General features: G+C 42.4%; 1 protein-coding gene and 1 long non-coding RNA gene across 7 annotated transcripts in view; both read right to left on the reverse strand.

Annotated features, from left to right (window-relative positions):
• LOC141416662 (uncharacterized) overlaps nucleotides 1–1,204 on the reverse strand; it is a 41,620-nt gene extending 40,416 nt beyond the window's left edge. For all 5 annotated transcript variants that reach the window (XM_074053807.1, XM_074053804.1, XM_074053809.1 and 2 more), the window contains exon 1: nucleotides 895–1,204. In XM_074053807.1, the coding sequence (XP_073909908.1) occupies nucleotides 895–900 (6 nt within the window). In that variant the 5' untranslated portion in view covers nucleotides 901–1,204. The remainder of the gene's footprint in view (nucleotides 1–894) is intronic.
• Nucleotides 1,205–3,549: 2,345 nt separating this feature from the next.
• Nucleotides 3,550–14,247, reverse strand: LOC141416665 (uncharacterized). Of its 2 annotated transcripts, none has more exons than XR_012441285.1 (2): nucleotides 14,231–14,247; nucleotides 3,550–3,677 (listed from the first exon to the last, which is right to left on the reverse strand). It is a non-coding gene; the product is annotated as an uncharacterized lncRNA (long non-coding RNA). The 2 variants fall into 2 exon arrangements; XR_012441284.1 differs by lacking the exon at nucleotides 14,231–14,247 and adding an exon at nucleotides 8,957–11,162.
• Between the last annotated feature and the right edge of the window lie 965 nt (nucleotides 14,248–15,212).

Here is a 15,212-nt window from a genome sequence, read left to right on the forward strand (position 1 = left end):
ATCCAGGAGCACAAAAAAAAATAAATAAAAAATAAAAAAACTGGGGAACCTGGTAGATTGGTTCAAGTGGTAGGGTGCCTGCCTAGCAAGTATGAGGTAGAGTTCAAACCCTGGTATCACCAAAACAAACAAAAAGTATTTTTAAAGGTGCATTTTAAGTATTTTTATAATTTGTTTATATTTTAATTATATATAACATACAATTATTATTTATATTAAGTTACATGTTAAGAGTTTATATTAAATTTTATGGTACACAAATTTTTTTAATTTATTCTTTTAGTGCTGGGGATTGAATCCATTGCCTCACTCATGCTAAGCAAGTTCTCTACTGGTATATGACCAGCTCAAAAAATATTATTTTTCCATGAAAAAGTCACATGGAATATACACAAAGACATATCTAGAACACACCACTTTAGGCCAATAGGATAATCCCAATTTCATCAACCAACTTGAGTGAAGAAAACATGATGTATAAAACTCAAACACTATTGCTTCAACTGTATTATGTCACCATGCTTGCTTTCAATAGCATGGATGGCACATCCATGTCTAGAGATGTACTTATGACCTACTGATGAGTCGGGCACCAAAGGCTCATGCCTACAATCCTAACTCCTTGGGATACTGAGATTGGGAGGATCATGGTTCAAGGTCAGCCTTGGCAAATCAGTTGGCGAGACCCCCATCTTCAAAATAACCAGAGCAGAATGGACTAGAGGTATGGCTCAAGCAGTAGAGTATTTGCTATGCAAGTGAGCCCAAACCCCAAAAAAGAATGAGTCACTGATGAACACAATACATCTATAGCATTTAGGTTTCCTACAGGTCCTGTACTTTCTGGGTCATTTTACAGAAATTACTTTGCATTAGGTTCTTCGTATTACTTACATTCATAGGATTTCATGAGGAATTTTCATGAGACACTGAAACTCTTATGGTTGATAACTTTCTTATACTTTTCATTCACATGGCTCTGATCCAGTGTACTTTCTTGCATGAGGGCCAACTGATGACTTTTGCACATCGCTTCTATTAAAGGGTTATCTCCATACTGCTTTTTTGTTTTGTTTTAATATCTGTGGACTGAACTGAGATGACCAGAGGCTTTTCCACAATCTTTATTGATAGGAGTCCTTTCCATCATGCTTTCTCATGTATGCTACAATGGTCACATGATATTTATATTTAGTGTATCTATCTAGCGTGAGTCCTTTCGTGTTTCTGAAAGGAACTGGAGAACCTGAAGACTTTCCAACAATGCTCACACACATAAGACTTCTGTCTAGTATGAATCTTTTCATGTCTTTTCATTTTACCATATTCTCTGAAGGCCTTTCCACATTGCTCACATACGTAAGGCTTCTCGCCATTGTGATTTCTTTCATGTATTCGAAGAGTACTGGCACGAGTGAAGGCTTTCCCACAGTGCGTACATACGTAAGGTTTCTCTCCAGTGTGAATTCTTTCATGTATCTGAAGGAAACTGGAACATCTAAAGCCTTTGCCACAGTGCGTACATACGTAAGGCTTCTCTCCAGTGTGAGTCCGTGCGTGTCTTCGATAGTAAGTGGAACAACCAAAAGTTTTCCCACATTGCTGACATTTATAAGGTTTCTCTCCAGTGTGAGTTCTTTCATGATTTCGAAGGTCACAGGGCCACTTAAAGGCTTTACCACACTTTTTACACTTATAGGGTCTCTTAGTGTGTCCTGAGTCAGATACAATATGCCTCTCATAGGATAAATGGCCAGTGCATGCTTGTCCACACACATGGGTTTCACATGGTTTTATTCCAGTTTTCATGTTCATGATATACTCTAGATTCCAGCTGAACATTTTTCCGCGTTGTCTACTTTCTTCATGTTCACATCTCTTCAACACTTGTCTTCTGCAATGAAAGAGCCATACATTACAAAGAGATATTAATGATTTTACATCTATTAATAGGAATTAGACTTACTTTCTTTTCCCCCTAGTTCTGGGGTTTGAACTTGGGACCTACACCTTGAGCCACTCCACTAGCCGCAGCTGGTGTGATGGGTTTTTTCAAGACAGGGTCTCGAGAACTATTTGCCCAGGTTGGCTTAGAACTGTGATCCTCTGTTCTCCTGAGTAGCTAGGATCACCTGGCTAGACTTACATTTAACACCATTAGAGAATGTTTAGGCTTTTCAACCCATATAAACCATGCAAACACTCTTGGACAGAATGCTGGGCATGATGGCTTCGTATCAACTGTTACCAAAGTAATCAAAGCAGTACCATCAAACCTCACAAGAGGTTTCCCAGTTCTGTTTCCAAGTTGACTCTTCCAAACAATGAACAACTAGGTCACAGGAAAGAGCAGATTTTGAGTGTTCTTCATCTAAGATGCATGGGATCAAGCCAGGCACTGGTGGTTCATGCCTGTAATCCCAGCTACTGAGGAGGCAGAGATCAGGAAGATAGAGATTTGAGGCCAACTGGGCAATAAAAGCAAGACTGTATCTCAAAAATACCCAACACAAAACAGGACTGGCAGAATGGCTCAGGTGGTAGAGCTCCTATATATCAAGCATGGGGCCTTGAGTTCAAAACCCAATACCACCAAAAAAATTGTTGGATTCTAGTGTAAGTATGAAATTTATTTATGTTTAGAACTTATACCCAAAGCCTGAAAGTAATTTCATGCAGTTTTATTAATTTTTTTTACATGAAACAAAAGTTCACATACATTAAACCATCCAAAGTATTACTTGTGACATCATGCTCAGGATCAAAAAGTTTAGGGTATCTGAGCCTTTAGGATCCTGAATTTTTGAAATGAGGATGTCCAACCTATATGCAGTTTTGGTGGAATTTTTCATAGCTAATTATTTCAGGGTTGAGATTATTTGTTTAGTGTGCTTGTCTTAAATATTTCTTGCCACTTCAAATTTCTTGAGGACCATTGCTTTCTTTTATGAGTAAAAATTACCTTCGACTTTTCTTAGGATCTCTGTATACATCTTTGATGGTCTGGTCTCCCCATTTTTGTCCTACAATGTAGACACAGAAAAATCATTACATTATAGAAGAATTATGAAGTTCTAGGTTCATGCTACATTGCAACCATGCTGAATTTATTCACCAAGGTATTCCATTTTCATGTTCCAAATCTTTGAACACTGATGAACAAGAAACATTATTTTGCCAGGCACAATGGCTCACACCTGTAATCCTCCACTTAGGATGTGGAGATTGGGAGAATTGCAGTTCGAGGCCAGCCCAAACAAAAAGTCCATTTCAACTAATAAAAAGCTGGGCATAATGTCACACATCTATCATCCCAACTATACATGGAGCATAAATAGGAGGACTGTGGTCCCAGTCAGGCTGGGCAGAAAAGTAAGACCCTATTTGAAAAATAACAAAAGCAAAAAGGGCTGGGGGCTTGGCTCAAGTTGTAGAGCACTTGCCTGGCAAGTTCAAGACTCAAAGTTCAACCCCAGTAGCCCCCCCAACCCCCCAAAAAAGCACTTGCTTTGTAACTGACTAAATGAAGGAATGATGACGTCACCCTTACCTACAGCAGCCAGGTTCCTGAAGGTTTCCCGCATCACATCTCTGTAGAGTTTCTTCTGGGAACGTGTCAGCAAAGCCCACTCTACCTGTGTGAAATTCACAGCCACATCCTCAAGGGTCACTGACTCCTAAAATATCACAAATACATTTTCAGGAAGAAGAGTGAGCCTGACATTATCTGGGGACCTGTACTTCAATTCCCAGGCAGTTCACAGACTCTGTGAACCCCAAACTTCCACTGCATGACCTGGCTGGTGGACAGGTTCACAGGCCCTCCCACATACCTTTTCTTATGCTCAAGTTGACCATTCCCATGAACAAACAGCAGAAGAGAAGCACATTTCTCAATGGCAAGTTGAGATGTACTAAAATCTCATTGTATGGTATGTAGCATTTCTCTAAGTGCTGCTATCAGCCAGTGTGGTGGTATATACCTGTAATCCTAGCACATGGGAGACTGAGGCAGGAGGATCACAAGTTCGAGGTCACACTGGGCTACATAGCAAGATTCTGATTCAAAAAAAACTAGTCCTCCCACCAACTGTACAAAGTAGAGATAACACCATCAGTCTTAAGACTTTTATTCTTAGGGCTGGGGTGTGGCTCAAGTGGCAGAGTGCTTACTTTGCAAGGGGGAACCCCAGGTTCAAACCCCATTACCACCACCATTAAAAAATTAAAAAGAAAAAAAAAAAGACTTTGTATTCTTACAAATACTCATTAACTCACCCTACCTCCTTTATTGATAAGAGAAGGAGCTTACCAATCCAGTTGACAAGAACTCAGTCTGCCTAATCAGTTTATACACATACAAGCAGGACGGCATTTGCTTCCTGTTTTCCCCTTAAAACTTTGTACCTTTCTTACATGCTCCATAGAAACAGTCCACCTGAGTAGCCCCCAAAATCTCCCAAGGCAATGATGAATTCATTATTGGGCATACTAATTGTGCTTATTGGACACTATTAACTAGTGTCCATTTGCTAATGAGCTCCATTTCACGACAGTTGGTACAACTTGTTATCTGGGAATCATGGCACATCCTCAGTGATCACACTAAGGGACAACATTTGTATGCTCGAACCTGGTGCTCTACAGATCAAATTTAGCTCAAAACTAGGTAAGATAAATATATGGCAGAGAAATTAGGTAACTATCATTGACAATAATTTACTATATACTCCAAAATGGGAAGGAGAACATTTTTAATGTGTCTAACACAAAGAAATAGTAAATGTTTGAGATGATGGATATGTAATCTATTCATCACATATTGTGAACAAGTACTGAAATATCATAGAGTGCTCCATTAAAAAAAAAAAAACAGTTGTCATGTACTAATTAAAAACTTGGAAAACATGCTACTTAAACCTTTTGTTGAGGAATGTCAAAAGGGAATGAAAAGGGGGGAAAGAGGAAGATAAAAAGATGCAATGTCACCAAGATATCTCTCATACATATTTATAAAATTCAGGAGGTGTGGCTCAAGTGGTAGAGCATCTGCTTTGCAAGTGTGAAATCCTGAGTTCAAACCCCAGTCCCACCAAAAAATAAGTAAGTAAAATAATTACCATTTGCCGGACACCACTGGCTCACACCTGTAATCCTAGCTACTCAGGAGGCAGAGATCAGGAGTCGAAGTTCAAAACCAGCCCTGGCAAACAGTTGCAAGGCCCTATCTCAAAAACACCCATCACAAAAAAAAGGGCTGGCAGAGTGGCTCAAGCCGTAGAGTGCCTGCCTAGCAAGCGTGAAGCCTTGGGTTCAAACTCCAGTACCATCAAAACATAAAATTAAAATTAAATTTAAAAAATTCCCCTAAATTCCTCCAAAATAGTAGTCAACCAAAATACTTGACCAAGGCTACTAGGAATAACAAATTCTACCAATGCTGAAAAATCTTCTGAGGGGGAAAAGCAGCAGCTTGTCTAACACACAGAAAGGACTTTCAAACTATAACATTAAGGACTTTAACATGAAACTAGGTAACTTATCTTGGCCCAGATAAGCCTCTAGGATGCCGAAGTGCTTATGTCATAAGATTTGGGAGTCTTGTTTGAATTAACTCACCAAACTATTAACCAGTGGGGTTTAATCAAGGTTGTTTTGTTAATTTGAAGATGGCAGAGTAATAAGTGGAAGTGGAGATGAAGTTCATTACTGAGTCACCAACGGCAGGCACTATTCCAATAAGTGGTTTACTTTTTAATTTAATATTACTTTCTGTGATGATAGTAAGTAGGTAACACACTATGCATAAGTATTTATTTCTAGTCTTTTCCTGTAGGAAAAGGGATGCTTTGGCAATTTAGACAACAGGTCATGAAATGAGAAATGAGAAAAAGAACAGGTGGGTTCCTTCAAGAATGCCACCAACCACTACAACAGCAGCAGCAACAAGCCTTTTAACTGTCCCTAGTCCAGAGCCATCCTTTGCTTGACATTCACTAGAACTCCTCTTGGTCACTAGAATAAGCATGATATAGACAACAATGACTGTTTATGTTTGCTTTTCTGCTTTTTGACTTTTAATCTTTAGGTACTTACAGTTGGTTTAAAATAAAGTTCTGTGACTGAACATAAAAAAAAGAAGAAAAGTCAACCTGAGGGGCTGGTGGAGTGGCTCAAGCACTAAGAACGCCTTCCTAGCAAGCATGAAGCTGCCAAAGGGGGGAGGGGGTTAAAAAAATAAAGTCAGCCTGAAAAACCCTGAGTAAAAGAAACCCTAGGAATGAATAATCTAGCCCACACCCTCAGACCCTAGCATTTCTGAAACATTCCTAGGCACGGAAAATGCTCATAAACCTTTCCATTGCAATTCCATTAGGACTCATTTTCTCAAAGGAGGCGAAACTAAAACAACACTGCTTAGTAAAAAATACCAGATGGTAAAGAAAAGGAAATAGGAAAAGTAAGAAAAATAACCACAGAATCACTTATGGTATATGACAGAAGTTAGGCAGGGATCTGTTGTGACTGCCTATAGCCATGTTAGGAACTTTTTTTTTGGTGAGGCTGAGGCTTAAACTCAGGGCTTCATGCTTGCAGTGAAGACACTCTTACTGCTTGAGCCACACCTCCAGTTCATTTTACTTTGGTTGTTTTGCAGACGGAGTCTTGAGAACAACTTACCTGGGCTGGCCTCGAAACGCTATCAATCTCAGCCTCCCAAGTATTAGAGTGAACAAAAGGAAGCCATGTTAGAACTGGACCCCCTCCAGCCTTGAAGGTGACTTATTGGAAACTTCACCTGGCCTAGAATGACCCACCCTTAAGCCATTATCTCAGGAGGGTTAGAGGGTCATTGAGGATTATCATGTCCAGTGACCTTCCTGGGACTTCTCCACCTATCTCCTTTATCCACCCCCAGTCTGTAAGCGGCTGTGGGCTCCAGCTCTCTTGCCTGGGACCCGCTCAGTAGGACCACTTCTCGACAATAAACCCTGTGCTGGCGTTTTGAGCCATCTACCCACCTATCCAGTCTGCACCTTTCATTCTAACACCAAGTAGCTAGGATTACAGGCATGAGCCACCAGCACCCAGCTGATGTTAGGAATCTTAATGAGGATCTTAAGTATATTTAGATTGCTATTAAAATCGTACCAAAACCTTTTACCTCACTTGCTTTTGAATATATTTCTTTTTTTCTTTGTTTTTTGAGACAGGGTCTCACCATGTAGACTAGGCTTGCCTGAAACTCATGATTCTCCTGCCTCAGTCTCCTTCATGCTGGGATTATAGGCATATACCACTACAGCCAGCTTTGTCTTTTGATGATAAACACAAAGAATTAAGGATGAAAAAGCACATCCTAGTTTGTGTGCATGTTTGTCTTGAAATGTAGCAATCTTGAGTTTCAATTCACAGATTTGGGAGAAAATACAGAGTAGTGCATGTCACAGCAGGTTTGAGTAAAGTCACCAGGTTGGCAGTCACAGGACAGAAGACAGACAAAGGGGTAGGTGTTCAAGGTCTAAGCATCCTACTTGTGAAGCCAATTATAACGGTCACCTGCAGATGTGTGTCAATGTAGCACAGATAAAAGAATGTGCAAAACCTTATTAGGCCACAACTGAGGGCTTGAGAGGGTTTTGTTTTGTTTTGTTTTGGGTACTGAGGTTTGAATCACTCCACCAGCCCTGTCTCGTGTTGGGAATTTTTGAGATAAAGTCACAGGAACTATTTGCCCGGGGCTGGCTTCCAACCTCCATCCTCCTTATCTCTGCCTCCTGAGCTTGAGCCACTGGTACCTGGTTAAAGGAAGAGTCTTAACAGAGCAAGAAAAGGAGCTCCCAAGGCTTCACTGCACTTATCAGGAAAGTGAGTTCACTCTGTCAGGGAAATGTGAGTTCATTCCCATGGGCAGAGGGCTAAAGTGGTCTGAGTCTCCTGCCAGCTGCAAAGGAGGAAGCCCCCAGGATTTCTGATCACCTTATCTTGATCTGGGCAGAGAGAAGTGGAATGCTGTGGGTTAAACGCTGAACTCACATTACTTCCCACTTCCTGTCCAGCATGGAAGACAGAAGGCAACATTCTCATTCACACAAGGAAAAAAACAAACTCGGTAACAACTTTATTATGGCTTTTTTTGGTGTGGCACTGGGGACTGAACCCAGATCTTAGGCCTGCGCTATCACTTGAGCTACACCAAGCTCCCCCTCCCCTTTTGTTGAGATAGAGTCTTGCTGGCTTTGAATTTCCAACCCTCCTTCCTCAGCATACCAAGAAGCTGGAATTATAGGCGTGCACCAAACACACATGGCTCTCAACTCTTCTAGACTCAGAGAAGTAAAGACAAGAGGAAAACCTGTTTCCAAACTGAGGAGACAAAGAGGCAGAACCAGAGAATCTTAACTTACTGGAACAGAAATCTGTAAGCAGAACAAGGGTAGGTCACGGTGAACTGCTCAAGGATGAGTGTGAACTACTTTGAGTGGTAAAAACTATAGAGGTCCAGTTTCAGGGGATCCCACAAACTAGACAGTGTTACCCTCAGAAACCCTACCAGGTTCTCATAATGAAGATCAGAGAAAATGACTTCCTGCTTCCCACAGAACGAGGGAAAAAAATGGCTATTTTGAAATAAGTCAGAAGAATTTCGTTTTGCATAAGTACTCTCTTGAAAGGAAATTAATTCCCAAATGCCTAACCAACCAGGTTTCCACAGACAACTTCAAGAGTAAGTGAAGAACCTAATTCCAATCCATTCTGAACTTTCTGCATAACACCAGAAAAGAAAGAGAATCCAACTTCCATAGTTACCCATGGGACTATTCTAATGTCCATGTGTAAACAACACTAATAAAAACAATGACAAGAACACAGAAGAAGCAGGAAATATAGGTCATCAATGAAAAAAACGAATTGAGAGAAAGCATTTCTCAGAAGCCACAGACATTGTACTTACCACAAAGACTTCCAATCAACCGTCTTCCCTGTGATCAAAGGGCTGGAGGCAACCATGGTGAAAGAACCAAAGAAAATCAGGAAAATGGGTATGATATTAACATAGAGGGATGGGGATGTAGCTCAATGGTAGAGAATTTGCCTAGCATTCATAAGGCCCTGGGTTCCATTCCCAACACCAGAAAAAAAATTAGAACTCCCATAAAGAAATTGTGCAAGTGCAAGGCACTGGTGGCTCATGCCTGTAACTCTGGCTACTTGAGAGGTCTGTGGTTTCAAGGCCAGCCTGGGCAAATAGTTCTCAAGACCCCATATCCAAAATAGACTGGAGGTGTGACTCAAGTGGTAGAGTGCCAGCATCTGTTTTGCAAGTGAGAAGCACCCTGAGTTCAAATCCTAGAACCACACACACACACAAAATGTCAGTTTAAAGTATTACAAATAAAACCATCACTGTAAGTATTCCAAAGAATTTGAGCAAGCATAACAATCAAATAATGCATGAAAAGAACTGAAACGATGTAGTCTAGAGAAAAAAATAGAATAAAGTTGAGAGAATGTATTAACAGTATGTCTGCATTTCAAGAATTATTGAGCCAGGTGCCAGTGGCTCACACCTATAATCCTAGCTACTCAGGAGGCAGAGCTGAGAAGGATCTGAATTCAAAGCCAGCCCTGGGGCAATTAGTTCACAAGACCCTATCTCAAAAATACCCAACACACACAAAAAAAAGAACTGGCAGAGTGGCTCAAGTGATTGAGCGTCTACCATCTACCTAGCCTACCTAGCAAGTGTGAGACCATGAGTACAAACCCCAATTGCTCCAAAAAAGAGAAAAATTATTGAAAAGTTCTTCAGAAAGAAGCATTTAAGAACTCTGATCACATAAATAAATCAGTGCTAGAAAATAAATAGAAGCACAAGAAGTCTTTACTTTCTTTGTTCTTATCGGTATTAACAAATAAACATTCTTTCAAACTGGTAATACCAACAAAGTACTGGGTGCTTATAGTTCCTGATACAGAAAATGAGCTATAGTAACTGCATATGGGATGGGAAGGAGTAATATGTTTTTTGGTTTTTTTTTTTGGTAGTACTGGGGTTTGAACTCAGGGCCTTGTGCTTGCTAGGCAGGAACTCTACTGCTTGAGCTACACCTCCAGTCTATTATAATGTTATTTTAATTTAGATTCACATTACTCGCAGATAGATATTGCTAATGCTGTAAAATTACTTTTAAAAATTTAGGAAACAAGTATACTTCATATCATAACGGAGGAGAGAAAATACATAAAAATGGAAAATACAAAACAATCACATAAAATGGGCCCAGTGGCTCAAACCAGTAATCCTAGCTACTCAGGGGACTGAGATCTGGAAGAAGTCAGCCCCAGCAAATAGGCAAATAGTTTGCAAGACCTTATCTCAAGAAAACCCATCACGAAAAAGGGCTGGTGGAGTGGCTCAACTCAAGGTGTAGGTCCTGAGTTCAAGCCTCAGTGCCACCAAAAAAAATCAGCTTGGTGCTGATGTCTCATGTCTGTAGTCCTAGATACTTGAAAGTCAAGAGATTGGAGGATCTCCATTTGAGACTGGCCCAGGGAAATAGTTTGCAAGACCCCACCTCCAAAATGTCCAGAGCAAAAATGACCTGCAGATGTGGCTCAAGCAGAAGAGCACCTAAACCTTGAAGTCCCTAGTTCAAACTCCAGCCCCACTTAAAAAAAAAAAAAAAAAAAGGCCAAGACAAAGAGATTAAATACAAAGCTATGCAGAGAGAGACTTCATTCTAGCAATAATCCAAAAGCTCTTTGGAGGCTCTATAAATTTGAGACTAATCAAGCTATACCTCAAAGAAAATAGCAAGGCATAAAGACAATGATAAAGGCCTCAGTTCTTTCAAGAAGACATGCTCCTTAATATGTATCCCCTAAACACAGCATGAAACCACATGAGGCAAAAAAAAAAAAAATTCAATAGAAGGAAAATTCACAGACCCACAATTAAATCAGAGGACTTCAATACACCTGTACCAGAAATTGACAGCCCAAAGAGAAAATTAGCAATCACATAGTTGAAATCAATAGCATCACCCTCCAATGGAGTTATGTGATATTGCAGTATATTTCATTCAACTGCAGAATACACACTCTTATCAAGATCACAAAGGATATTCACCAACCCAGACTGCATTCTGAGCCACAAAATCTACCTTGCCAGGAGTAGTGTAGTGGTGCATGCCTGTAATCCCAGGACTCAGGAGGGGAAGCAGGAGGATGATGAGTTTCAGGCAAGCTTGGTCTATTCATTCAGACCCTGTGTCAAGAAAAACAAAACAAAACAACAAAACAGTCCTTGGGCTGATGGAGTGGCACAAGTGGTAGAGTGCCTGCCTAGTAAGTGTGAGGCTGAGTTCAAGCCCCCAAAATAATAATAGTCCTTAAAAACCTAAAGGAATAGAAACCATGTAAGGCATGCTTTCATACCACATAGGAATTAAACTGGAAATTAATAACGCAACCATAATTGGAAAACCTCCAAGGAATGGATTAAATTTTGAACTTTGAAATGACACATGTGAAAGGGAAGTCTCAAAAGATGTTATGTATTTGAAAATGATCCTGTATCTTTTTGGGTTTTTTTCCAAGATGGGGTCCTCTTATGTAGTCCAAGTGGCCTGAATCTTCTAATCCTGTGCCTTCACCTCCTAAGTGCAATGAGCACAGATCTTAACATCAGTTGTGCAGAAAAAGCGGTTCATGAGGAGAAACTTAAAAGCAATGAATGCAAACACTAGAAAAGAAAGACCTTGCTGGGTGCTGGTGGCTCAGGCCTATAATCCTAGCTACTCAGGACACAGAGATCAGAAGGATCACAGTTTGAGACCAGCCCAGGCAAAAAGCTCATCTGACCCTATGTTGAAAAAAACCATTACAAAAAAGGGCTGGTGGAGTGTCTCAAGTGGCAGAATGACTGCTTAGGAAGTGTTAGGCCCTGAGTTCAAATGCCAGCACTACAAAAAAAGACAAAGATCTGAACTCAGTGGTCTACATTGGATTTCATAAATCCATATAAATGAGAGCAAGATAATCTGAAATCAAGCACAGAAAAATAATGACAAAAGATATCAATAATATTACACACAAGAAATAGGTAGAAGCTGGGTGCCAGTGGCTCATGCCTATAAGCCCAGTCACTTGGGAGGCTGAGATCAGAACTGAGGCTGAGGTTCAAGGTCTACCTGGGCAAATAGTTCTCCAGACCCCATCTCCAAAATAAGCAGAGCAAGCTGGGTACAACTGGCTCACATCTGTAATACTAGCTAGCTACTCAGGAGGAAGAGATCAGGAGGACTGAAGTTCAAAGCCAGCCTAGGCAAATAGTTTGCAAGACCCTATCTCAAAAAAACCATCACAAAAAAAAAGGCTGGTGGAATGGCTCAAAGTATAGGCCCTGAGTTCAAACTCCAGTAACAACAACAAAAAAAAAAAGATAAAGCTCTCACCAGACTGTAAACCATGCACAGAAACAGCACTTCTGTCCTTAACCTAAACTTTTAGGTGGTTTCTCCCTATTAAAAACCTCATATGTATCTCATGCATAACATTAAAATTATGGAATGGCAATCCCAGAAATGTGCATAGGAAACTGCAGGAACCTGTCAATCACCCTGCCAATTATGAGCTAATTATCCTAGGGAAGTCCCCAGGGGTGGACCTCTACCCTTGCCCCCCACCCTATAAAAGCCCAGCAAATCCCTTAGAGTACACCATCCTACAATCCTTTCTGATTTCATTACATTTAGAGTTCCTTCCTTTTTGAACCTACAACAAGCTAAGGCACACACTCCAATTTCCCACTTACTGTCTCAAAAAATTATTAGCTAAACTGATCAGCAGAAACAAAACACTAAGCAAACTTTCCTGAAGTTTCTCTCCCCCTCCAGGTCTCTGATCTGACTACCCTCAGCCTAAGCCAGCATAACCCCTCCTTTATGTCACCCTAAGGACAGGTGACCTCAGGGACGTGTCTTCTGTCTCAGAAGCTGATGCTGCCCCTCCATCGCCCTCCTCTTCCCCTTTCTTTCTCCTCCTGTTTGCTCCTCCCTAGAAAGCAGTGTTGCTAGGCCTTGCCCTTTGGTCGCCCCACCACTGACAACCTCCTTTCAATAAGCTCAGGTCCCCACTCCATCTGTATTTCATAAACACTGTCTAGGTGAGATAGGGGTCCGGAACTTACAGGGTCAATGTGCATACTAGTTGGGGAGATAACATCTGAACCTCCCCCAGACCATCCAGAATCGCCTCTTTTGCCTTTAACACTGCAGTGCTTGTGGTACCTTGCATCCTGCAGAGGGGAGTGAGAAAAACCGGTTCCAACCAGTTCTGAAAGCATGCATCCTGTAGCCCAACTGTACCTTTGGTAACTTTCAGGTGCTTTTCTCTACCTAGGACTTCATAAATATTACTTGCATCTCATGCATATAACTAGAGTGAATTATGGGCAAGCTTAGTCAGAAATAAGTGATATGACATCTGGCTGTCAGTCAAATCTGCGAATCGCCCAGCCCCACCTGCAAAGAAGGCCAGGTGTTTCCCTACAGCCGCACCAAAACCACATAAAAGACCCCCAGACATCGTTTCTCCTTTAAAGGAATTACTCTCGCTTTCAATAAACCTTGCCGCTTTGCTACTCTCTGGGCTCAATTCTTTGATCCCAACCCCAGACAAAAGCCTGACACGACCCCAAGATCCCCAGCCCACCTGTAGCCCCTCCTCTCCCCCTTCTTTCCCCCCTTGTTCGCTCCTCCCCGGAAAGCACAGCCCTGCTCGGCCTCGCGCGTGAGACCGTGCGGACCTTGCACTCGGGGCTGTCCCGCCTCCACCTGCGCTTCGTTCGTAAACCCTGTGACACACAGGTCAAGCATGACAACGATTATGCCCAAGGACAACCTCAAGCCCCACCTCGGTGTCTCCCTTTCCACCTGAGCCCCAACGACATTGGCACCCCGTCACCGCAGTCTGGGGACACGCGAGGCTCGGGTGGGCGCGGGAGCTGCCCTGAGAGGGCTCCGCACCTGGGCCGCGTCGCCCGTAGGTAGAGGACAGGACGCCAGGGTCACGCCCGGGCACCCAGCCCCAGTCCGGGGACCGAGGGCCACGCTAGCGGCGACTTGGGCCCCAGACTCTGGAGCTCCCGTGGGGACGCCAGGTCTGTCACAGCCACTTCAGGCCGGTTCCAACCTCATCATCTGGGGACTCCGGTCACACTCACCATTTCCGCCTCCTACGGGCACCCGGGTCCTCCGACCGCCCCGGCGGCACACGCAGATCACAACGGGAGAGCCGTGCAGTCTCTCTCACCACCTCCCGTGCCATTGCGATAATGGCGGCGCCAGAAAAAAAACGCAGCCTGCAGGCTAAAAAGCGGCTCCTCCTCCTGCTGGCCTCTGATTGGACAGTCAGTACAGCTCCCGCCCCTCTCCGCTTCTGATTGGCTAGAAATCCAGGCCCCATCCCCTAGCACCTGAATGACAGGAAAAGAGATTTGTCTACCTCCCACTGAGTGTGGACCAGGTCACTGATGCCAGCCACACCCCTTTGCAGGACAGGCCGCCTCTCTAGTCCCTATGCAGTGCATCCTGCGGATTCATTGTATTAAACAGAGCCTGCTCCTGGCACTTCAAAGAGGACGCTGCTTTTTCCATCAGGAAAATAGACCAGGAGCCTGCTGAAGGAATTCACCACTCCGTGTCCTAAGGAGACAGCCCCTGATCTCAGAAAAGTAGCGGTGCCTGGCCTAGGTGAGGCCTCACTGGACCAGGACAAAAGGCCTGGTGCTGTCACACTTCAGGAACTTGGGATCTGGCACTTGGCTTCATGGACAAGAATGTCTCCAACCTGATCTCTCAGTCTGCACATCATCAGCCAGGAAAATAATAACATGCCAACAGGGGGATTAAATTATTAACTACAAGGAAAAACTAGCTTTCTCACTAGTACAAAGGATTCAAGAGAGACAAAACACTAAGAAAAACAGAGAAAAAAAAGAGACAAAAAAAAATCTCAATCACATTATTTGAATAAAGACCCAGCATTATCCTGTGTTTAAGCTTCAAATAGGAGAGTAAATTGGATTTTTTTTAATGGCAGATAGTTATTTTGAAAAAACTCACACTCTTAATCCTAACTACACCAGAGGTTGAGACCAGGAGGATCGAGGTTCAAGGCCAATCTGGGCAAAGAGTTCCCAAGAT

Source organism: Castor canadensis, chromosome 14, assembly GCF_047511655.1.
Source record: "Castor canadensis chromosome 14, mCasCan1.hap1v2, whole genome shotgun sequence".
NCBI classification, from domain to species: domain Eukaryota; kingdom Metazoa; phylum Chordata; class Mammalia; order Rodentia; family Castoridae; genus Castor; species Castor canadensis.